The 24805-nt window shown below is 34.5% G+C and overlaps 2 protein-coding genes across 2 annotated transcripts; both read left to right on the top strand.

Annotated features, from left to right (window-relative positions):
* Positions 1–6435: 6435 nt before the first annotated feature.
* Positions 6436–11361, top strand: LOC104120806 (large ribosomal subunit protein mL102 (rPPR5)). The gene is made up of 2 exons (XM_009632648.4): positions 6436–8703; positions 10901–11361. The coding sequence occupies exon 1, from the start codon at positions 6511–6513 to the stop codon at positions 8674–8676; it is 2166 nt and encodes a 721-aa protein (XP_009630943.1). The 5' UTR covers positions 6436–6510; the 3' UTR covers positions 8677–8703; positions 10901–11361.
* Positions 11362–15878: 4517 nt separating this feature from the next.
* Positions 15879–18423, top strand: LOC104120807 (uncharacterized). Its single transcript, XM_009632649.4, has 3 exons — positions 15879–16019; positions 17439–17923; positions 18008–18423. The coding sequence occupies exons 2-3, from the start codon at positions 17612–17614 to the stop codon at positions 18104–18106; spliced, it is 411 nt and encodes a 136-aa protein (XP_009630944.1). The 5' UTR covers positions 15879–16019; positions 17439–17611; the 3' UTR covers positions 18107–18423.
* The last annotated feature ends 6382 nt before the right edge of the window (positions 18424–24805 follow it).

The raw sequence follows: 24805 nt of genomic DNA, 5'->3' as shown, positions 1-24805 counted from the left end.
AACTTTATCAATATAAATTGCAAATACATGATACTTTGTCCTTAATATTTTACATAGCAGTCATGAAGTTAATGACACGATGTCCTAAACATTATCAATACAAATTGCAAATACATGACACTTTGTCCTTAATATTTACACAGCAGTCATGAAGTTAAGGACACGATGTCCTAAAATTTATCATTACAAGTTGCAAATACAAGACACTTTGTCTTTAATATTTACATAGCAGTCATAATGTTAAGGACACAATGTCCTAAACTTTATCAATACAAGTTGTAAATACAGAAAACTTTATCAATACAATGCAATCCAAGAAAGGAAAATAAAAATATCAAATCCCTTGCATCTTATTCTCCAGCAACCAAATAAAAATCCACACAAACACATAAAAGCATATAAAGATATCTAAAATTTTAGAACTTACTGTAATTTTATGGTGAAATTTGGATGAGAAGGTTGAATTCTCTAGTTTGAAATAGGAGGAGAAAGGAGAAGAAAACCTTCTGTAATTTGGACGATCAAAGGTTTATGCAGCAGGTAAAGTTTGAGCGAAGGTTTCTCTCCTAAACTCTTTGTACGTAAATAAGCTGAGCGAAGGAGCGTAGGTTTCAGGGAAATTATTATAGGATAGAGGTATTTTCATCCGGGTGGGTAAAAGTTTATTAAAGCAGTGGCTAAAGACTAAAGACATTTTAAATTATGGCTTAAAAGTAAATACATCTCTTATTAGTGGCTAACTGTGCACTTCCCCCAATTTTATAACGTCGATGGTAATATTGGACCAAAAGTATAACGGATGGTATAAATGATCCTTTTCGCATAGTAAAGGGTATTTTTGACCATTTTACCAATTTTAAATACAACTAAGATTTAAAAAATTTAGTAATAATTTATATATATATATATATATATATATATATATGTTATAAAATAAAGACTATAAAAGAAATAAGCTGAAGACAAGTATAGAGGGAGATTGATATTTTATTCAACTTTCAAAGTTATGTTCATAATGAACTGAAAACTCCTCTATTTATAGAAGAAAGGAAGTAGCTGTGAGGCTTTTCAGGAAGTAGCTGCAAGGCTTTTCTTTAGCTGCTTGTAAGCTGTCTGCAAGAGCTGCTTGCAACCTGCCTGTTTAATAAGAAGCTGCTGCAAATCATTTCATTGAGTTGCTTGCAACCTGCCTGCATCAGCTGCTTGTAAGCTGTCTGCATGAGCTGCTTGCAACCTGTCTGTTTAATAAGAAGCTCCTGCAAATCATTTCATTGAGTTGCTTGCAACCTGCCTGCATTAGCTGCTTGTAGATAAACTTCAACAGAGTACTAAATGGATAATATTCTTCGGAAAGATTATATATAGCGGAGTAATGAATGGACATCCACAATATAATATTTTCATAATACTCCCCCTTGGATGTTCATTAAAAGATAATGTGCCTCGTTAAAACCTTACTAGAAAAAATACAGTGGAAAAAACCTAGTGAAGGAAAAAGAGTACACATATTTAGTAATACGCATTTCTAGTTGCCTCATTAAAAACCTTACAAGAAAAAATCCATGGAAAAAAACTTTAGTAAGGAAAAAGGAGTACCGTGTGTATTTCACTCTCTCCGATGAAAATCTTGTTTCAAATATTTGAGTTTCCGCATTCCAATCTTGTATACCATCTTCTCAAAAGTTGAAGTTGGCAAAAACTTAGTGAACAAATCTGCCGGATTGTCACTTGAACGGATTTGTTGCACATCAATGTCACCATTTTTCTGAAGATCATGTGTGTAGAATAATTTTGGTGAAATGTGTTTCATTCTATCTCCTTTTATAAATCATCCCTTTCATTGGGCTATGCATGCAGCATTGTCTTCGTATAAAATTGTGGATCTTTTATCAAATTCCAAACTACATTTTTCTCTAATGAAATGAATCACTGATCTCAACCATATGCATTCCCTACTTGCTTCATGAATAGCTATTATCTCAGCATGATTTGAAGAAGTAGCAACAATAGGTTGCTTTGTGGAGCGCCATAATATGATAGTACCTCTATATATAAACACGTACCCGATTTGAGATCGAGCTTTATGGGGATCAGATAAATAAGATGCATCTGCATAACCAACAAGATCTGCACTACCTTTGTTAGCATAAAACAAACCCATATCGAGAGTTTCCTTTAAATATCGCAATATATGCTTAATCCCATTCCAATGTCTCCGTGTAGAAGAAGAGATATATCTTGCTAGTAAATTAACAGAAAATGATATGTCAGGCCTTGTAGCATTAGCAAGATACATAAGTGCACCAATTGCACTGAGATAGGGTGTTTCAGGACCAAGGAGTTCTTCATCCCTTTCTGGAGGTCGGAACGGGTCCTTATTCACTTCAAGTGATCGAACAATTATTGGTGTACTCAATGGGTGTGCTTTGTCCATGTAAAAGCGTTTAAGACCCTTTATGTATAGGCAGATTGATGGATAAAGATCTCGTCTACTAAATGTTGAATTTGCAGACTAAGACAAAGTTTTGTCTTTCGAAGATCCTTCATCTAAAATTCTTTCTTAAGATATTCAATTACCTTTTGGAGCTCTTCTGGAGTTCCAACAAGATTTATGTCATCAACATAAATAACAAGTATAACTAATTCTGATGCCATTTTCTTTATAAAAATACATGGACAAATAACATCATTTATGTAACCTTCTTTCAATAAATATTCACTAAGGCGATTATACCACATGCACCCAGATTGCTTTAAACTGTACAAATATCTTTGTAATCTGATTGAATACATTTCCCGAGATTTTGAATTTGCTTCAGGCATTCTAAATCTTTCAGGGATCTTCATATAGAATTAATCAAATGAGTCATATAGGTTATGACTTACATTTAAATGGCATGACATCTTCAGGTTTCTGGACTACAGGTCCGATCCTCGCAATCTTTTACAATATTGTGCACTATATTGTATCAAATATATTATCGACGATCATTTCGTATCAGTTCGCAAGCGACATAACTTGTTGAGATCTCATCACTTTCTTTATTTTCAGGTACCTGAACTTCTTCTGGAGTTTCATGAAATATTATGACGGGCTCTTCCAAAGCTTATTTCCTCCTTATTATGATCATTTTGATCATTTGCTCCTATTCTTTTCAAGGATTGTTACCTTTGGAACCGATTGGTCTACCACGCTTCATGCGTACAGTAAACTCTATCCTTCAGGGACTTTAAGTTTAATAGGAGCATTTGCAGCTGAAATATGATATTTAATTTTGGATCAGCAAATGCTTCTGGCATTTGACTTGAATTATCTTCTAAGCGATGATCATATTAATGATAATTCGATTCATATAGCATATTTTTCAGCTATTTTATTCCATCTACCAAATGTCAGAAAAACTAACTCATATCCCCAATCTTCTTTGGAAAATATATTTTTGTGCATTGTGGTAGAGAAATTAATCATATACCACACATAAAAAGTTATTAGATAGTAAAAATATTTGGTTTTTGATCCTAAATCAATTGTGAGGGGAGGACTTATCATATTTTGTTGGTCTGATGCATACAAGTGTTGTTGTATGCAATTTAGAAAATCTTAGACCAACACATGAGGCTTTGTTCTCATAAGCAATAGTTTAGCCATTAATAGGAGGTATCCAATGCTAAACTAGCTTGGATATAAACCAGCATCATCAAGATGAACTATCTTGATTTCATAATATGAAAATTATGCTCTTAATTGAGAAAGACAATTTCAAATGCCAAACTGCAGGTTAACAATAAACATACATGTAACCATCTTATATATGCATCTATAAGTAGTTCACATGATATGTGAATGAGCCCATATTCACCTTTTATATATTCCAGAATTCGGGGATTTTAGTCCCAACTTTAGCTGGTATAATCAAGTTATTATGAGAACAAGCAACACAAGAGAATTCTTGAAGAATCTTCTAGTTCTTCAGTATATGCTTATCTGAATTCTCAAATAGCTCATTTAAAAATGGCAAATAAAAACTTCAAGTTTATTATGGCATGTGCTATCTCTAAGTAAACTTCTGGTTTACTATGGCATAAACTTTTACATCAGTAAATTTCTGATTTACTGTGACTGCTTTCGCATTAGTAAACTTCTGGTATATTGTGATACATGATGTAGTACAAATTTGAAGAATAAGGCACGTATATTCTCACATACATATTTACCCCATATGATTGTGAAAACATGAAAATTTTCAATCTTTCAATCATTTGTAGTCTCAGTATGATAGTCATATTTATTAGTAAACTTCGGTTTATCATAACATATGTTTTGACCACAATAATGACAAATAAGCTCTTCGGGAGCCTTCCATTTATTGTCCACAATCAAATATTATTCAGACACTACTTGTGTCATGTGTCTTCTAGACAAACAGTTAGCTCTTCAGTAGCTTTTGTTGTACTACCAAATATTGCTCACACACTTCTGGTGTCATGAGAGAAAATCATAATCAAATAAACAATATAAAGCTAATTCTAAATTTATAAATGACGAAAATTAAGAATTTTAATATTTCTACCACTAACTTTGTGACAAATATCTCTTTCAAGGAGAAATATCATTAACATCTGAATATTTTTTATCAATACAACAACCACATAGTCATTGCATCTTTTAAGGAAAGATACACGAGTTGTTATTTCCTTCGGGGAACTCAATAACTAACCATAATATATTAATGTGGTTGTAGTAGAAAGCATTCTACAAGAATGCTTTTGCCTTAGAATATACTTAATAAAATTATCCAAGATATTTTACGTACAACAAGTACATGTGGCAATGATCTTTATGCTACAAAAATAATATTTATATTCTCTATTATTTTACCTCTTCAGGAGGTGAGTTGTGGTATTTCTTCATTCACTCCAGGGAATGAAAATGTGCTTCAAAAATAACTTTGAATAGCTCATTATTTTGTTTAAGCACATAAAGACACTGCTTCAAAATATTTTCCTACTTCAGGAGGAAATTTCAATTGTGTTACTTTTTCAGGAGCAAATTCAAAATACGAAATATTGAGTATATATTCTCTCAATAATATTAACTCTTCTGGAGGTGAATTGTAATATATTTACAATAAGAGCGCGTTCATATTTACGACTTTATTAATATTATCACATTCACTTCAGGAAATAGATTAATATTTATCAAAAATTCTCATCCTTCAGGAAATCGAACATAATTATCTGAACGCGCATTAATCACATCAAATTGTGATGCTTCAACCTCTTTTAAAATATTTACTACTTCAGGAGCAAATCGAGGCGTGCATGTAATATAGAGAATATTTCTCTAGCTTATCTTTAATTGTAACCATAGAAAACCTAAATTATCACTTCTGGTGGTCATAGGCATATACCACTTCTGGTGGTTAACAAAATTTAGTTACAATGAGATATACAAAATATAACCACTTCTGGTGGTTGTATATTTCTTGCAAATTCTGCTAGAGCTTAAGTGGATCTAACAATGTTATCCACTTTGTAATCCTTTATTAAAATAACAAGGATGAAAACAAATACCAAAATAGGTAATGTATACGTAACATATAACCAAGCAAGCGATGATAAAGATATTAAAATATAAGCAAAAGATTCAAATTAAATTACGCAAATTTGGCCACTCCATATGTAAGTAATATCTACATCACTACTGCTAAGAAGAAAAACTAACCACCTCAAGGATATAATCTGCCTTATGATGCTCAGAATGAACAAGATCTGACCACGGACATGAGTGTCGCCTTACATCGGAGATGAACACTAAAATAGAAATTAAAATCGATGTAAGTGCTCAAAATGACATAATCTCGTGCTGATAACGTGTTATAAAATAAAGACTATAAAAGAAATAAACTGAAAACAAGTATAGAGAGAGATTGATATTTTATTCAACTTTCAAAGTTATGTTCATAATGAACTGAAAACTCATCTATTTATAAAAGAAAGGAAGTAGCTGCGAGGCTTTTCAGGAAGCAGCTGCAAGGCTTTTCTTTAGCTGCTTGTAAGCTATCTGCATGAGCTGCTTGCAACCTGCCTGTGTTAATAAGAAGTTGCTGCAAATCATTTCATTGAGTTGCTTGCAACGTGCCTGTATCAACTGCTTGTAAGCTGTCTGCATGAGCTGCTTGCAACCTGTCTGTTTAATAAGAAGCTGCTGCAAATTATTTCATTGAGTTGCTTGCAACTTGACTGCATCAGCTGCTTGTAGATAAATTTTAACAGAGTACTAAATGGATAATCTTCAGAAAGATTATGTATAGCGGAGTAATGAATAGACATACACAATATAATATTTTCATAACAATATATATCATATATATATATATATATATATATATATATATATATATATATATATATATATATATATGGCCTTAAATAGGTACCTAACGCAATGACTTCACCTGCCTTAACCCTAGAGCCGCTTCTCAATCACACAACAGCAGATCAGCAAAAATGGCTTCTCTGTGTCGTTTCAAACCCAAAAAACTCTCCTCTATTTCACCAAGATCAACATCCTTCTTCTACTGCTCCGAATCCCTCAACAACCCGGACCCAAGCACCCGAATTCCGACAACTCACAATGCTAAAACCCCAGAAAAAGTAGAAGATCTCATTTGCAGAATGATGTCTACTCGCGTGTGGACTACACGCCTTCAGAACTCCATTAGGAATCTTGTTCCTTCATTTGACCATGAACTTGTTTACAATGTGTTACACAATGCAAAAAACTCTGAACACGCGTTACAGTTCTTTAGATGGGTCGAAAGATCCGGTCTTTTTAGGCATGACAGAGAAACCCATTTCAAGATTATTCAAATTCTTGGTAGATCTGAGAAGCTTAATCATGCTAGGTGTATACTTCTTGATATGCCTAATAAAGGTGTTGATTGGGATGAGGATTTATGGGTTTTGATGATTGATAGTTATGGTAAAGCTGGGATTGTTCAAGAGAGTGTCAAGTTGTTTCAGAAAATGGAAGAGTTAGGTGTTGAAAGGACCGTTAAATCGTATAATGCTTTGTTTAATGTGATAACGCGTCGAGGGCGATATATGATGGCCAAGAGGTATTTCAATAAGATGGTTAGTGAGGGTATTGAGCCGACTAGACATACGTATAATCTGCTGATTTGGGGTTTCTTTTTATCGTCTAAGTTGGATACTGCGATTAGGTTCTTTGAGGCTATGAAGAGTAGGGAGATTATTCCTGATGTAGTGACTTATAATACTATGATTAATGGCTATAACCGGGCTAAGAAAATTGAAGAGGCCGAGAAGTACTTTGTGGAAATGAAGGCGAGGAATATAGCACCGAATGTGATCAGTTATACCACCCTGATAAAAGGATATAGTTTGGTTGGGCGAGTAGATGATGCATTGAGATTGTTTGAAGAGATGAAGAGTTTTGGTATTAAACCGAATGCCATTACGTACTCAACACTGTTGCCTAGTCTATGTGAGGGACGGAAAATGTCTGAAGCTAGGATGATTTTGAAGGAGATGGAAGAGAAGTATATTGCACCAAAGGATAACTCTGTATTCATAAGATTAATCTCTGGACAGTGTGAGGCAGGTGATTTAGATGCTGCAACTGATGTTCTGAAAGCTATGATCAGGTTGAGTGTTCCCACCGAGGCTGGGCATTATGGTATCTTAATTGAGAATTTCTGCAAGGCTGGTGTCTACGATCGAGCTGTCAAATTGTTGGATAAGCTTATTGAGAAAGAAATCATCTTGAGTAGTTTGCCTATGGAACCAAGTGCATATAATCTGATTATTGATTACCTATGCAATAATGGCCAGACAAGTAAGGCTGAAACTCTATTTAGACAGTTGATGAAAATTGGGATTCAAGATCCTGTTGCCTTTAACAATCTTGTGTGTGGGCACTCAAGAGAAGGGGCTCCTGATTCGGCCTTTGAACTTTTGAAGATCATGGGCAGGAGAAAGGTTCTTTCTGATGGTATTGCTCACAAGGCACTTGTTGAGAGCTATCTGAAGAAAGGGGAGCCTGCTGATGCTAAAACTGCTTTGGACAATATGCTTGAACAGGGACATGAACCCGACTCATTGTTGTATAGATCAGTGATGGAGAGCCTGATGGGAGATGGAAGGGTTCAAACAGCAAGTCGAGTGATGAAGATTATGTTGGATAAGGGAGTGAAACAACACATGGATTTAATTTCTACTATGTTGGAAGCCCTCCTAATGAGGGGCCATGTTGAGGAGGCCCTTGGAAGAATTGAATTGTTGTTACACAGTGGTCTCTCACCTGATATTGACGCTCTCTTGTCCGCTTTATGTGACAAAGGAAAAACAGCTGCTGCTCTAAAGCTGTTAGATTTTGGTTTAGAGAGAGATTGTACCATAGACTTTTCAAGCTATGATAAGGTGCTGGATTCTCTTGTAGCTGCTGGGAAGACACTTAATGCTTATTCTATGTTGTGCAAGATGATGGAAAAAGGAGGAGTTAAAGATCACAAGAGTTGTGAGGAGTTGATTAAGAGCCTCAATCAAGAGGGAAACACAAAGCAAGCAGATATTCTAAAAAGAATGATCATCGGAAAGGATACAACTCTTGACAGCAAGAAAGCCAAGAAAAAGACAGCCATTGCTACCTGATTCCTGTAACTTTGCCAGAAGTTTTAGGTGAGAGTTTCTGAAACAAATTATCTGACAGATCATGATGAGAATTTTGTTTTGTAGCAGAATAATATGAGAGATTCCATTTGGTATTTTCCCCTTTTTAAGTTTTTGCATTCTGGAATCAGTGATGATATTTTTTATTACATGTTTCTTCTTTCGATTGTTAAATTTGTCTTCAAGTTTCATTTGCCTATAACAATTAGTTATCTGGTAAATATAAGGGAACGTGGTTTGAGGTCTGATGACATATATATTCTGATGGTAAAATGGGTTCCCGTTTTCATTCAAAAACCGATTATCCAATGATGGGCAATTTTTTTTTTAAGTTTTTGGGGAGGCCTTTGTTTGATTTCTTGGTGCCTTAGCTGCAAGTTCGGCACACAAATGTTTTATCTCTCTTTTTTTTTTTTTTTTTTCTGAAATATAACTAGTTTTTGATTTGTTCTATCCTCTTCAATATTTTACTTAATATGGTGTTTGTTATATCTTCACTAAAACAAATAGAACGAAATCAATGTTATGGTGAATACCTAAGACCCACGAGTCAACCTCTTCCTCTTGTTTTTCTCCTCTTTTAATTGGTTGTGTTCTCAATCTAATGTTATTTTTCCATTTGGAGTTTCAAGTGGCAAGTGTCTTATTTTATTCCAGGGATTACCATTTGCCCCTGGTTGTAGTTACCATGATATCTAATGAAACCTTTTGACTTGTCCAAAAACAGCCTGTGCATTACTCCTATTTGTTCTGTGAGCTGTTATGCGTGAGAGAAATTGTAATGAGCTCTTGTTATGCCTCCTGTTCTACATAAATATATGATAGACCAACCTATCTTAAACCAATTTCTTTTCCTGAATTTAATTTTCCATTAGCTTCTTTGCCGTCATAGTTTTTTTTTTTGTGTGTGTTCTTTTTTTGTGGGTTTAATCATCGGTGTCTGCAACCCGCAAGGCCAACTAATTTGGATTTGTGCCATAGAAAACCCACTATTGAGGTTTTAGCGCTCCCTACCAAAAGAGGACTCTATTCCCGGGGCTAGAACTCGAGAACTCCGATTAAGGATCAAGGTACCTTTACCATTCCACCACACCCTTTGATGGTTTCTTTGCCGCCATAGTTAATAGTGCATTCCTATGTTTGAAGTTCATTCTCTTTGTTCATTTCTTTCCTTCTTTTATGACGATTTTCCTTATAACATGGTTCACTTTCCTCCTGCTATCCCGGTTTAATTTACAAGATATCTGTCTCTTGCCCTTTCCTCATCTGATTCCCATGAGAGGCCTACAAAGTTCCTTGTTAGTCTGTAGACCTTTATCCTACACCTTTATCCTGTGACCTTTAAGATCTGAAACCAACCCTTCTCCTTCATGTCTAATGCTGGTAAATACAAGAAACATTGTGAAAATGAAAAGAAGAGGAAACAAAAAAGATTCAAATAAAAAGAAGAGGAAAAGGAAAGAATGAAATCTTCTTGATGGATTGATCTCTTATGCTAACTAACTGCATATAGCTGTTAGATATAAAGCAAATGAAAGAAACCTGAATCAATAACCTGGATTGCAGTTTGTTTATGAAATGAGCTTTATTATAACAGCCAATTTATGCCTATGAAGTATGACATGATTTTAGTTTTTTACGGTTGGCCTGTCTGTTACATCCACGTTATGTAGCTTAAACTAAAGGCTCCAAAATCTGTTGCTATTGCAAATTTACACTAGTATATCATTATAAGACTCTATATCTAAAAGAAATAAAACAATCAGTCCTGCAGCCCTGCCATTAGCTTCAGCAATATGTGTCTTCACTGTTGCACTTGTCTATTCGTTTTTTAACTTCCTTTTGTTGTGTTATATATGGTTTTCATCCTTCATCTCATTGATGTTATTTATGTCAATGTCGGAATGATACTGGATGACGAAGGGTGACCATTATGATTGCTGTTTGGATAACATGCTCTCGTTTAGTCAATGAGAATGTGTGCTTTAATTAAAATGTTTCGTATTGGCTTGTATAACATGAAGTACTACGAAGGGGTGTACTTTGATCCTTAGGCTTGAGAGTATCGATGCAGACAGTTTCTGCAATTTCATTTGATATATCTATGTTACTATTTAGTTTTATTGTTGTTCTTACTTTAGAAATGAAAAGAGGAACAAAAAAGAAAAACAGTTGACGCTGGCTTTGTTTTCATGAATGGAAACAGGTTATGCTTCAGCCAAGCCATCTTGTAAGTGCGCTGAGCTTTCCCTGGCAATTTAAAAGTGGAAACTGTTATTATGCAAAAGTTGACAACTTGTTTTCAGAAAGCGAACTTCCTTCATCTCCATTGCAAATTTCAACTCAATCAGCGTAAGGTACTAGTCAGAGTTGGTTCATCTGGGCGTTACCAAAGGGTGAGGTTACAATGGGATGACATCATGGTCAAGTATAAACAGGGATGGGCGTTTGCTTTTTTTCTTGGTTGGCCCATAAAACGGTTTTCTTATTTAGCTTTTCTGAGTAGTAACTCACGTTTAACTCATAGGAACACAGAGTCAATCTCTCTGAACTTTACTGCTTGATTCGAATTGAATTTGGTTACGACATGGCAAACATCTACCCGAAGTTTGGGCAGATAAATGTGAGTTTTGCTAACTAGTCAACATCATTTTCCGTGCTTGGTCAGCCACCTTTTCTATTTGTTCCTTATGTTGAATCTGAGCTGTAGTTCTCCATTCTTAAGTTGCCCCGATTTTGGAAGGGTTTCATTAGTCGATAGAAGCACTACTTCTCTCTTTCCAGACCTCATCACTTCAATTCAAGAGCGGAGTAATTTACTAGTTACCGGGCTGAGCACATCCGTTTGGGATTACCGCACTTCGAGCTAATGATATAGCAAAAAACTATACATGTATATATAAATGAATTCTTATATAAATTGTTCCATCCTATTAATAGAAAAGAGCCATTTTTGTACTCTCTTAACGAAATTTGTGTCCCTGCCACTGCTTGTTCCTACCATTAGATCTGCTATTTCGAGTATGCTAAAACTTTGAAGGGATACAGATGAATACTAAAGTTTAAAATAGAGTTTGTCTTTTTTTTTCTCTTTTAATTTTTACGCAACAAAGTGTCCGGCGTCTTGTGGGATAAGAAAGTGCCAATGAGACTTAAAGGTAAGTTATAGATAGTGGTTGTTAGACCAAATATGTTGTGTGGGGTGGAGTCTTGGCCAGTTAAGACCTCTCATGTGTAGAAGATGAAAGTAGCGGAAATGAAAATGATGAGATAGATATATGGGTATACTAGGAGAGATATGATTAAGAATGAAGATATTCGGGATAAGGTGAGAGTGACATCTGTGGTAGACAAGATGCGAGAAGCGCGGCTGAGATGGTTCGGGCATGTGAGGAGGAGAGACATAGATGCCCCAGTAAAGAGGCGTGAGAGGCTGGCTATGGTGGGGCCAATGAGAGATAGAGGTAGGCCGAAGAAGTATTGGGGAGAGGTGATTAGGCTGGACATGATACAACTTCAGTTTGCTAAGTGCATGACCCTTGATAGGAGGGTGTGGAGATTGAAGATTAGGATAGTAGATTAGACAATCATCAAGCATAATTCTTTTTCGTACCTGAATTGCTTTTCTATACCTGTAGTATTAGTGTATTGGGGAGAGGTGATTAAGCAGGACATGACACATCTTCAGCTTGCTGAGGACATGACCCTTGACAGGAGGGCGTGGAGATTGAAGATTGAAGATTAGGATAGTAGGTTATACAATCATCAAGCATAATTCTTTTTCGTACATGTATTGTTTTTCTATACCTGTAGTACTAGTGAATTCTCGCATTTTATTTCTTAAATTTCTAATACTATATGATATTTCTTTTGTTTCGGTTATCTTTTTTCTGACTATGTTTACTGTTTCTCTTTACATGGATTCTCCTTTGTCGTATTTTCTTATCCTATTTGTTGTGATTATGCGTTTCTTGAGCCGAGGATCTATTGGAAATGATCTCTCTAGTTTTTCAAGGTAGGGATAAGGTCTACGTACGCATTACCTTCCCCGGACCCAACTTGCTGGAACTACACTTGGTATGTTATTGTTGCCGTACTTTAACAAGAATGTGAATGTGGTACTAGTAAGAAAGCCATTTCTTTTGGCTTCTTCTTTTCTCCCTCCGGCCCAAATTATTTAATTTAGTGTTTTTACCTTTTAATAAGTTGTGTTTTACATAATAAAAAAGTATCAATTTTATGTTTCGAACATAAAAAATACAAATCACTATACTCTTTACACCTATCAACGTAGAAAGATACAAATTTAATTACGGTAATGTAGTCAAAATGCATCTTAATTTCTAAGAGGTAGTTTTTTAAGAGATGTACCCAAAAGCAAAAACATCAAATAATATGAATCAGAGGGAGTATAATTTTATTACTATAACAAATTTAGTTTTTGATTTATTCGACGCGAAACTGAAACAAATGATCTAGCTAGCGTTTATATATTTGGTTGAAACTTGAAAAAAATGAGTTTTTAAAGATGAGATAAAAAATAATTTTTGAAACTTGAAATTGTGTTTGGACATGCATTTTACTTGAAAAGAATTTAAATTTGTGAGTAGAAAATTTCAAAAACTACTCTAGAGTTATTTTTGGGATTTGAAGATTTTGTTTTCAAAATCTGTCAAAAAAATGATTAAAATCTACAAACGAACAGATATTTGAAAATAAAATTTAAAAAAAACTTTCAAAATCTATGACCAGACAGGAACTAATCAATTTCGGAATTTTCAAGGAAAGGAATAACGCCAAAGGTTTCTACAAATGTATATCGAACAAAAAGACAATTAGACGGAGCACAAAGAGTTAAATGTATAAAAAAGATAGAGTTAATTATAACAAAATAAGAAATTTATATCTTGTCTATCACAATAGTTGGGCCATTAATATTGATCACACTAATGTTGTCGGGAAAAGAGGTTGAAGATCATCATAAGAAGAACGGAATTATACCCAAAAAACAACAAACATTTTTCAATAGTCCATTCTAAATCTGCTCTTGCTTCCACAAATGACAAAATTAATTAAAAACAACAGAAGAGAAATGATAAGCCTGTCTATTCTTTTCTTTCCTTAAACATGAAATCACAACTCATATTTCAGTAATCCCAAGATAAATATTCCAAAAGAAAGTTAGATTTCAGGATTTGTGCGGTGTAAAATGTTAAGGACATGGTGTCCATAACTTTGATGTGTGCAGTGTAAATGTTAAGGATATGGTATCCTTAATTTTGATGTTTGCACTGTAAATATTTTGGACATGGTGTCCTTAACTTTGTTGTGTGGTTGTGTGCAGTGTAAATGTTAAGGACATTATATCCTTAACTTAACTTTGATGTGTGCGGTGTAAATGTTACGGACATGATATCCTTAACTTTGATGCGTACATTGTAAATGTTAAGGACATGGTATCCTTAACTTTGATGTTTGTACTGTAAATATTTAGGACATGGTGTCCTTAACTTTGATGTGTGCAGTGTAAATGTTAAGGACATGGTGTCATTAACTTAACTCTGATGTGTGCAGTGTAAATATTAAGGACATGGTATCCTTAACTTTGAAGTGTGCATTGTAAATATTAAGGACATGGTGTCCTTAACTTTGATGTGTGCATGTGTAAATGTTAAAGACATGGTGTTCTTAACTTTGATGTTTGCACTGTGAATATTTTGGAAATGGTATCCTTAACTTTGTTGTGTGCAGTGTAAATGTTAAGGACATGGTGTCCTTAACTTAACTTTGATGTGTGCAGTGTAAATATTAAGGATATGGTGTTCTTAACTTTGATGTGTGCATTGTAAATGTTAAGGACATGGTGTCCTTAACTTTGATGTGTGCAGTGTAAATATTAAGGACACCATGTCCTTAACTTTGATGTGTGCAGTGTAAATGTTAAAGACATGGTGTCCTGTATTGTTACATCCCGTACTTTAATATTAGGATGAGTCTTAGTAATCCATATGAGTTTGAAGGGATTAAGACCATTCATGAGGTTATAGAGGATTTGTGACTATATTATTATAAGACCCCGTAAGTTTAACAATATTGATACCGTTATATACATTTGATATGGTATTTTGAATGGAACATTCTTGTAAAAAAAAAAGGTTTGAAAAATATGATTTTATATAGTTATTAATATTACTACTTTCGAATATGCTTTAAATTATACACATAATATGAGAAAGTTTATGAGATTTTCTTTATTGTAAAGATAGAAATTATTTTCTCACTAGAAAAGAAGGTTATCTTTTTACCATTTTAAGAATTAAGCGTACGAAAATTTTTACTCTTTATATGAGATTAGAAAAATTAGAAGTTGAGAAAATATGTTTATTTTTTTACATGGATATTTAATGAAATAATAGTGTATATATTAATTTTATATGGTACCACGGATAATTGATTAATTATTGGTTAGTGAGAGATTAACTAGTTAATTAAGAAATTGTTGGGCGATTAAATAAAGACTTTGGATAAGCCTCAAACTTCCCCAACGTGGCAGCCCCATTTCAAGATTGTGACTCTTAAGTTATGATTGGGAGGTGGCACCCTTTTAAGGATATATACACCTTATCTCTTTTTTTGTTAAAAGATGTTATTAAGAAAATCTCTTTATTTTTAAAAAAAAAATGGAGATGGAGTTTATCTGTTATTTATTGCTTCTTTGTATATGTACGGCTAGATAATTTAGCATTAGAGGTTGTATTGCTCTGAAGCATCTTGGATTCTAATTGGGAAAAGAAACATCTGTTCCTTTTCTGATGTAAGGAAACTTGAGTTATGTAGAGCAAACAGAGATCTGTTTATTTCTGGTATATGAGCATGCAATAATTTCTAGTGGTTTTTCCTTTTAAGAATTTGCTGGAAAAGTGGAGGAGGTATGCTGCATGATTATTTCAAAAGAAAATGATTCCTAAAAGCTCAAGTTACCTATTAGCCAGTCATGATTCTTAGGATATATTACAATGGAGGATCCGTGAGAGTTCTATTTGGAAGCTTTATATCCAGTTGTATTTGATATTATCATCATAAAGTTTACCACAGGTCTCAAAGATCACCAATAAAGAGCTTAATTTTGCAATAGCAACGTGATTTGCTTCAACAATTCATATGAAATTGCTTAATACTGTAGCAACATGGGATTTGCGATTCTAACGGAATACAGTACAATCTTTCTCAAGAATATCATACGGATTTTCCCCTGTTTCGACCGCCATCACGTGTTTTATCACAAAAGACGGGTGTTAGAGGGATTATTAAGAGAATCGGCTCAGGTAAGTTAAGGCTATCCCTTCTTTTCTTTTGGCATGATCCAAGTAACGATACGTAAACGTAATGCTATTTCATAAGTATTTCTACTTTTAGCAGTTAAGGATGTCTATGTTAGTTATTCCTGTAAAATGATATTCAAACATGTCTAAGTATGTCCCTAAGTCCCTAATGAGGTATATGATAGAGATGTTAATGTTTATAATATAGTGATATATGTACACGCATCTTCATGCATTTACCACCGTGCTACGGCCGGTCGGGCAGTTACTACCGGTTGGGCAGCTATGTGTCATTATTTACCACCGTTTGGGCAGTTACACATTTACCACCGAGCTACGGCCGGTCGGGCAGTCATGCATTTACCACCGAGCTACGGCCGGTTGGGCAGTTATATATTTACCACCGAGCTACGGTCGGTCGGGCAGTCATGCATTTACCACCGCGCTACGGCAGGTCGGGCAATTACCACTGATCAGTTGGGCAATCATGCATCATACGATATGGATAATAGTCTCAAAGAGAAGCATTGTATATATATATGAGTATAATAAGTATGCATATACGGTGGCACTTTAGAGATTCAGGTTGATTCTTATATGTCTTTAATTAATATTGACTTATTGTTATATTTCAGTTCCGCCTTACATACTCGGTACATTATTCGTACTGACGTCCTTTTGTTGGGGACTATGCATTCATGCTTGTAGGTATAGATAATCAATTTGACGAGTCCTCATAGTAGACGGGATTGGCATTCAGTGAAGGATCGGTAAGACTCCATCTCATTCGGAGTGCAGCCGAGTCTATAAGTCATCGTGTCAGAGTTTTGCTACAGATTTATGGGTAGGCCGGTACCCTGTCCCATTTGATGGCAAATAATCTTAGAGGCTTTGTAGACAGAGGTTCATTTTGTACAGTATGTCAGAGGCCTTGACGACCCATATGTATTCATGTTTTAGGAAAGATGGTTCATTGATACAGTATGTTCCCACTTATAGTTATACATTATGAGTTGTGGCCATGTTGACCCATGATAGTTAAAAAAAAAAGAGTTACAGAGTGGTTCGCTCGGGCCAGTTTGGCACTGGGTGCCAGCCACGCCTTCCCAGGTTTGGGTCGTGACATGTATTTTTACCTTTTGTTGTTAAACTGTATTTTCAGTTTTTCTTATATATTTTATGCATATGGATCATCAATAGTTGATTGGAATCATTGTAGACCGGTGATTGCTGTTGATGTAATTTTTTTGAAGTCAAAATATCGTGGTGTTTTAATGAATTCCGGTTAAAAAAATACAAATAATCAAATATTCCCACTAGCCTTTGGGATTGCAGAATCTGAAAATAACAACTCATATGAGTGGTACTTTAGTGAGCTTCACAATGCAATTGGGAGCCGTGATAATTTAATATTTTTATCAGATAGGCATCAATCTATTGCATATGGTATCGCAAAGATATATCCTGAAAGCCACCATGGGATTTGTATCTATCATTTGGAGCAGAACCTAAAGCGAAGGAAAGTGAAAAGTGAGGTCATAAAACTTTTTCAAAGTGCTACAAGAGTATACAGACATAAAGAATTTGATCTATACATGTCAGATATAGCAAAAGTTGATAAGAAGACTTTTGACTACTTGATGGAAGAACCACCGGAAAGGTGGGCGCGTTCTTGTTATCCACGACGAAGATATGACATGCTCACAACAAACATAGTTGAGTCAATGAATTCTGTGCTATTAGAAGCAAGGGAGCTGCCTATATTGAGAATGATGGATTTCATCCAAGTGAAGCTACAACGTTGGTTTTATGAAAGAAGAAATGAAGCGGAAGGAACTTTTTATGATGTTTCATGTTGGGTAGAAGAGGAATTGAAGAAAAAGATAGATTTAGCTTTTACTTTAAATGTAAGTATTATGTTCTTACTTTAGCTTATTATTTTAATGATAATTTAACATAATGTACTAACATATAATTTTTCAACTTCGAAGGTCTTCCCTGTTGATTCATGGCGTTCTAGAGTTGAGGAAGAAGGAAATACTTTCTTGGTGGACTTAAACAAAAGAATATGTGATTGTTTTCAGTTTTAATTTGATGAATTACTATGTATACATGCAATTGCAGCTATTGAGAAGAGAAACATCAAGAAGTCCAATTTCTACTCAGACTGGTACTTAAAGGAATCTTGGCTGAAAATATATGAAAGACAAATACATCCTGTAGGACATACGGATTCTTTGATTGTACCAGAGAGTGTTAAGTCACAAATTATTAAACCTCAAGATTTCAAGGTCCCGCCAGGTAGAAGGCAGAAGAAAAGGCATATTCCAGCTACCGAATCATCAAAAATAATATTCAAATGTGGTCGTTGCAGAAGAATTAGTCTTAATAGAACATCTTGTATATATTCTCCAGCAGTCCACCCATTTTCAAGGAAGCATAGAGAATTATAGATATATCCACTTATTTTTATCTAGTCTTTTAAGTGTTTGATATAAATTGGATTCATTTAGATTGTTTTTATTTGAGTAAGTAAACTTTAGCAGATGGTTATATAAAAAATATCCTGAATTTTCAAAGTTTCTTTGTGCTTACGTGCTCTTTGTTTCTTTATAAAACTTGATGCCTGCAGCTTGCTACATCTTATTTTTAAAATGAGATTGGAACAAGTAAACTTCAGGATATAATTTTTTGAAACGTCCTGAAAGTTTGAAGTATGAATCTAATATTAAGGACATAAAGTTCTAAAATGTCCTTAACTTTTGGTAATCTCAGTTTAGTGTCTAGATTTCCAGAAGTTCAGGATGTCCTAAATATTATTTTCATCCTTCAACAAATTAGGACATTTATGAACATTATGTCCTGAAGTCCTACAATAATCGATGTGTGTTGCTTTGTCTATTCCATCTTGAAAACATATAGGAATCTTTTGCAATAGCTCTACAGATTTGCAAGACTGTGCAAATCAACAATAACTGGACGGAATCTGAAAAACTTCTGGACAATTTAATCAAATATTGGCAGTTTAAAACTGTGCAAAAATGGACATACCAGTAGTTAACAGAAAGAACCAAATTAGACTAATGAAATTATCAATTATCAAGCTGCAGATTTCAATAAAACTAGGCAGAACTTCTGAACTGGGACAGTTGAGTAGACAGTAACTACTCAACTGGGACACATTGACCAGTTTGAGTAATTAAAAATTCAAAAAGCTCATATTGACCAGCAACAATATATATAAAGAGAGAAGTTAATAACATGATGCCTTCATATTACTGCTAAAACTGTTATTTGCCAAAGTTGCGACCAAAATATTATGCTATGCAAACAAAATAAAGTTGCTTATGAACAATTTATAGGACAATTCAGAAATATACTACTAGCAATTCCACTACAGGTGGCTTTCTATACGACTACACCACAGCTCCTTCGGGCAAGAAGTTTCATTTTCACTATCATAGTCGTAGCCGACTTTTTCCAGTTGTGTTTCATAACCAGAATTTCTTTTCCATTCTCCATATGCCTAAAGATTTGCTGCAAGTTCTTTTCTGAAGTTTGATATGTCCTCAGGTTGGAATTTCTCCACATCCTTTTCCATCATCAACAACTCGACATACTTGATTAGGAATGCACCACAATCAGTCCTAAAAAGAACGTTAGCATAGAGAGTTAATTAAACAATATCTTTAATAAATAAATCTAAAGTACATATAAATTATATAGCAAATGACAACACTTACGATCCAGTTTGTTTCGGTGATCTTTGCCACTGAATGTCAAATTTATTGAATGCATTTCCAAAAGACTTATGATTTTTCTCAAACTATGAGAACTTTAGCAAGTGGGGAATCATGCGCGCATACATTTTAATGTGTTTCAATCCACCATCATATGGTTCAATATATATGGAATCGTACACATCAATCTTTTTCTTATTCAAATCCAATACCCCCAAAAGAAAATGTGTCACATCATCATTATCTGCTGAAGGTAGCCGACATGGAAAAAAGATTTTATCAACCTCTGTCCAAGCAATTCCACATCTACGATTGTCACCCCACACATATGGTGTGAGAACCAATTGATTATCACCACACCAAAACTCATCTGAAGCATCTTCATTGAAATCCTCATACACATGTAGCATATAGTTATCAAAAACTATATATGTAGTTGTGCAATAAAATGGATGGGCGCAAGGGTGATAGCATTCCTTCTTTCTCAAATAATACAAGGCAATGTCAATATGCTTCATAAAAAGATAAAAAAAAAAAAAAAAAAACCCATCAGTCATAAATATTTAAAAAATAATAAATTAAGAAGAAAGAAAGAAAATGCCTTGTAAATTATCAAACCTTATCATCAAGTTCATAGCTACTATCTGAAAGCTCAAGGAAGAACATTTTGCTACTGAATTTTTGATTGTACAATTTATATGGATTCTTTCTCACACCATTATCCTCAGCATATATATCAGTTTGTCCCCTGAAAATTTGAAATAATATTAAAGTTAGAAAGCTTATAAGTTAGTCCTCAATTAAGGACACTTGGTCCTCAAGTTAGAGTTGAAAGTTCAAAAATTAAGGACATGTAGTCCTTAACTTAGACTTACAAGCTCATAAATTAAGGATAGTTAGTCATGAACTTAGAGTACCAAGCTCATAAGTTAAGAACACTTGATCCTGAACTTAGAGTGGAAGTTCAAAAATTAAGGATACTTGGTCCTGAAGATAGAGTTGGAAGTTCAAAAATTAAGGACAGGTAGTCCTGAACTTAGAGTTGGAAGCTCATAAATTAAGGACAGTTAGTCCTGAACTTAGAGTAACAAACTCATAAGTTAAGGACACTTGGTTTTGAACTTAGAGTAGAAGTTTAAAAATTAAGGACACTTGGTCTTGAAGTTAGAGTTAGAAATCATAAAGTTAAGGACACTTAGTCCTGAACTTAGAGTTGGAAGCTCAAAAATTTAGGACACTTAGTCCTGAATTTAAAATTAAAAGTTCAAGACACAAATGTAAGCAATTAAGAAATAATGAATACATTTAGAGACTTACACTTTTTTGCGACCTTTCCTTTTCTCCTTGCCCAACCACCCAATGAATTTCTTCAATAACTTTTTATCATCTTTGGCATAATGAAAAATACATGTACGAGTATATTTTAATTTTATCCAGCCCGTATACTCGGTAGTATTTTCATTGTGCGACATCGATGTTCCTCTTTTGTTTATCTGTTCAAAGGAGATTTCAATTGCCAACTAAGCTTCTTATTCTTTTTCCCTCGACCAAGATCTTCTTCAACATTTCCTTCAACATCCATAGAAAAACCCTCATCAATGCTCATTTGTGTAGTCGGAAGAGTAAGAGTAAGAATAGCAAATGATGGACCATCAAAACCAATACTATCTCTCTTCCTTTTCCTAGTATATTGGTTAACGACTGTATTTTTGTTTTGCTCTGCAAGCAACACTACATATATATTAGTTTGCTGCAAGTCCTCAATTCTAGGGCAAATTGTCAAATGAAGAACCAAAAAATCAGGACATAATTTTTGAAATGTCCTGACAATTTCAAGTATGAATCTAATATTAAGGACACAATTCTCCAAAATATCCTTAACTTTTGAAATTTCACCTGAAGAAATGAACTTAATACCCGTGTTGTCCACCCTGTCTTCTTGTATTTCTTTAACAGACAATGGAGTTGAGATATTGCTTATGCTTGTTCCATCCATTGCATTTTCTTTATCTTGCTAACAGAATTAGTACTTATTACTAATTTTTGACTAAAACTAACATGTATAAGATGCAAAAAACTCTGTCTAACCTTTTGCAACTGTCGAGATCATGCTAGTTAAATCATTATCTTGACTAGCATTATTTTGACTTCCAAAATTGTCTCTAAGAGAGAGAGGTGTAGAGATATCATATGTTCCTTCTACACATCTGCAAACAATCTCACTTATGCTTGTTCCTTGGGTATTTTCTATGTCTTGAGATTGTCCTCCACTTTTCTCTTTTGAAATTTCATCATCTTGATGTTCCACTCCATCTTCCTTACTTTTAATTTGCTCTACAAGCAAAACTACAATAACTAAGAAGGAAAAAAATTAGCAAATCATGCCAGAATGCGGCCTTGTTGAGAGTAAACTGGGTATAAATTTATAATCAAAACAATTAGATATTTCTGGCAAAATTGGGGCAGAATTTCTGACTCTCAAATCCACACACAAAAATCTCAGTAGCGAGACAGCAATGGAAAACCAGTTACCGAGCTTCACTAGTTAGAATTCAGATGTCGATCAAGGTTTCTAAAGACTACAAATCAACTTCAACATATCAATTTGAATACCAAATTTTCAGCTTTAATACATACAGAGAAATCAACTTAACTCAACAGACCTTAAATCAAAAATCCCAGTCAGTTGAAACAAAGAAAAAATTCACCAGTCAACTTCATCAAGACATAAATATATAAACACTCCCATAAAATCCAAACCAGCATCCAATGCAGCTGAAAGAACATAATTATACTTCTGCCACTATTTCTTTCTCTATCATATGTTCAAAATAATCTAATTTTTTAAAGAAAGAACTTAATACCTATGTTGTCTACCCTATCTTCTGATATTTCTTTAAGAACTGACGGAGTTGACATATCGTATGTTCCTTCAGCATATTTATCTTGAGATTGCACTCCATCTTCTTTCCTTGCAGCTTCAAAAGATTCTGTAACATTTACAATTAATACTTGTTACTAATAGTTTACTGAAACTAACATGCAACAGATCATAAAAGTTTCATCTAACCTTGATTAGCATCATTTTGATTTTCAAAATTCTCTTTAAGGGAAAGAGGTGTAGATAGATCGTTGTAACGACCCGGCCAGTTGTTCTGAGAGTTATAGCCTTGTTTCCCCCATTCCTGCTTCTTTATGTGTTGTTCAACGGTGTTGAGTTGTATCGAGTTGGTAGGTTTGGATCCGGAGTAGTTTTGAAGTAAAATGAGACACTTAGTCCCTTAGTTAGAAAGCTAAGCTAGAAAAAATCAACCGGAAGTTGACTTATGAATAAATGAACTCATTGGGTGATTTTAGATTTAGAAGTGTGGCCGGAATATAATTTGGAGGTCCGTGGTAGAATTAGGCTTGAATTGGCAAAAGTTAGAAATTTAGCGATTTTGGTCGGCGATGGAAAATTAGGTATCGGAGTCGGAATAGAATTACGGAAGTTGGAGTAGGTTTGTAGTGTCATTTGTGATGTGTGTGCAAAATTTGAGATCATTTGGACGTGGTTTGATAGGTTTTGGCATCGTTGGCGAATTTTGAAAGTTTAGAAGTTCTTAGGCTTGAATTCGAGGTAGATTTGGTATTTTGGTGTTGTTTTGGGTATTCCGGAGGTTCGACTAAGTTCAGGTAGTGATATATGACTTGTTGGAATTATTGGTTGAGGTCCCGAGGGCCTCGGGTGAGTTTCGAATAGGTTTGGTCTGCGTTGTGCTCGTTTTTCTTATGTTTCGACGTCGTTTCTTCCAGCATAAATGATATCACATTAAGAAAATGAGCTCCAAATTCTGTTTTGATTGAAGCATTAGATCCGTATCATAATTTTGGAGTTATAGCAAAAAGAATCGTCAAATTTGAGCATCGTATGAGGAATTTATGGTCATTTTAATAAACAATTGGGTTGCCAGATTTTTCAGAATAATTACGAAATTGCCATTGAATTCGTAATTAAAAATCTGCACTATTTGCAAATATTAAAACCAACATATCTCATTCATTATAAGGTCAAATTGAGTGATTCAAAAGCCTAACTTGACTAGAATTTCACAAGGAATCCATTGGAGCATAAAAAGTAAGTTTCGGGATCGTTTGGCATGAAAAACGAGGTAGAATAGCTGACAAAAAAATATATAAAACGAGGGTTAGTTCATTCGGTCATATTTTGAGTTGGGGAGCTCGGATTTGGGCGATTTTGGGGGCGATTTTCACCATAAGGATTGGGATAAGTGTTCTCTACTCACTTTTGGTTATATTTCATAAATTCATCTTCGTTTTTGGGATTTGATTGATGATTTCAAAGTGAAATTGAGGGAGTTAGGGTTTGAGTTTTGGAGAGTTTAAGTGAGGATTTGAGGGAACAAACAGAGTCCGATTTTGATGAATTTTATATGGTTAGACTCGGGAGAGGACGGGGTTTATTATTCTGCTATTTTGACTGATTTCGAGACGTGGGCCCGGGGGCCGAGTTTTGGCCGATTTCAGTTTTTTTGGCATATTTATGTAGTTTTTATTGTGGAATTCGATTCTTTAGACTATGTTGATAGTAGTATTCTGATTTTTGGTTAGATTCAGAGCTTTTGGAGACCGAATCTAGAGACAAGGGCATCCCGGAGTAGGATTTTACATTGTTAAGGTAAGTAACAGTTTTAACTCTGGCTTTGAGGGTATAAACCTGGAGAATTTGATATCGTGTGACTGTTTGGAGGTGATACCCATGCTAAGTGACGGGCGTGTGGGTGTATACCTCGAGGGATTGAGACTTGGTCTGTCCTGTGAGGCCTCATGGCCATCATCTGTGTTTACGTAGTTACTTGTTGTTGAACTTGTCTGCCTTCATGTTAGAGATCATGCTTAGGCTTTATTCATACTCACATTATTTGTACTCAGTCATAGAAATTATTGTACATATTTACCTCAGTTTCTATTATTTGCTAATATATTGTGATACTTGATGTGGGTTGTGTTCCCTTATTTATTGATGATGGTGAGGCTAGTGAGGTATAT

Source organism: Nicotiana tomentosiformis, chromosome 6 (genome assembly GCF_000390325.3).
Source record: "Nicotiana tomentosiformis chromosome 6, ASM39032v3, whole genome shotgun sequence".
Taxonomy (NCBI): Eukaryota; Viridiplantae; Streptophyta; class Magnoliopsida; order Solanales; family Solanaceae; genus Nicotiana; species Nicotiana tomentosiformis.
This window is presented reverse-complemented; position numbering and strand designations above follow the sequence as displayed.

Excerpts from the sequence above, each read along its gene's own strand:
- LOC104120807 (XM_009632649.4), top strand. The coding sequence starts at position 17,612 with ATGTCAGATATAGCAAAAGTTGATAAGAAGACTTTTGACTACTTGATG. Across the intron at positions 17,924-18,007 it reads ATTTAGCTTTTACTTTAAAT|GTCTTCCCTGTTGATTCATG; the intron begins GTAAGTATTATG and ends TCAACTTCGAAG.
- LOC104120806 (XM_009632648.4), top strand. The coding sequence starts at position 6,511 with ATGGCTTCTCTGTGTCGTTTCAAACCCAAAAAACTCTCCTCTATTTCA.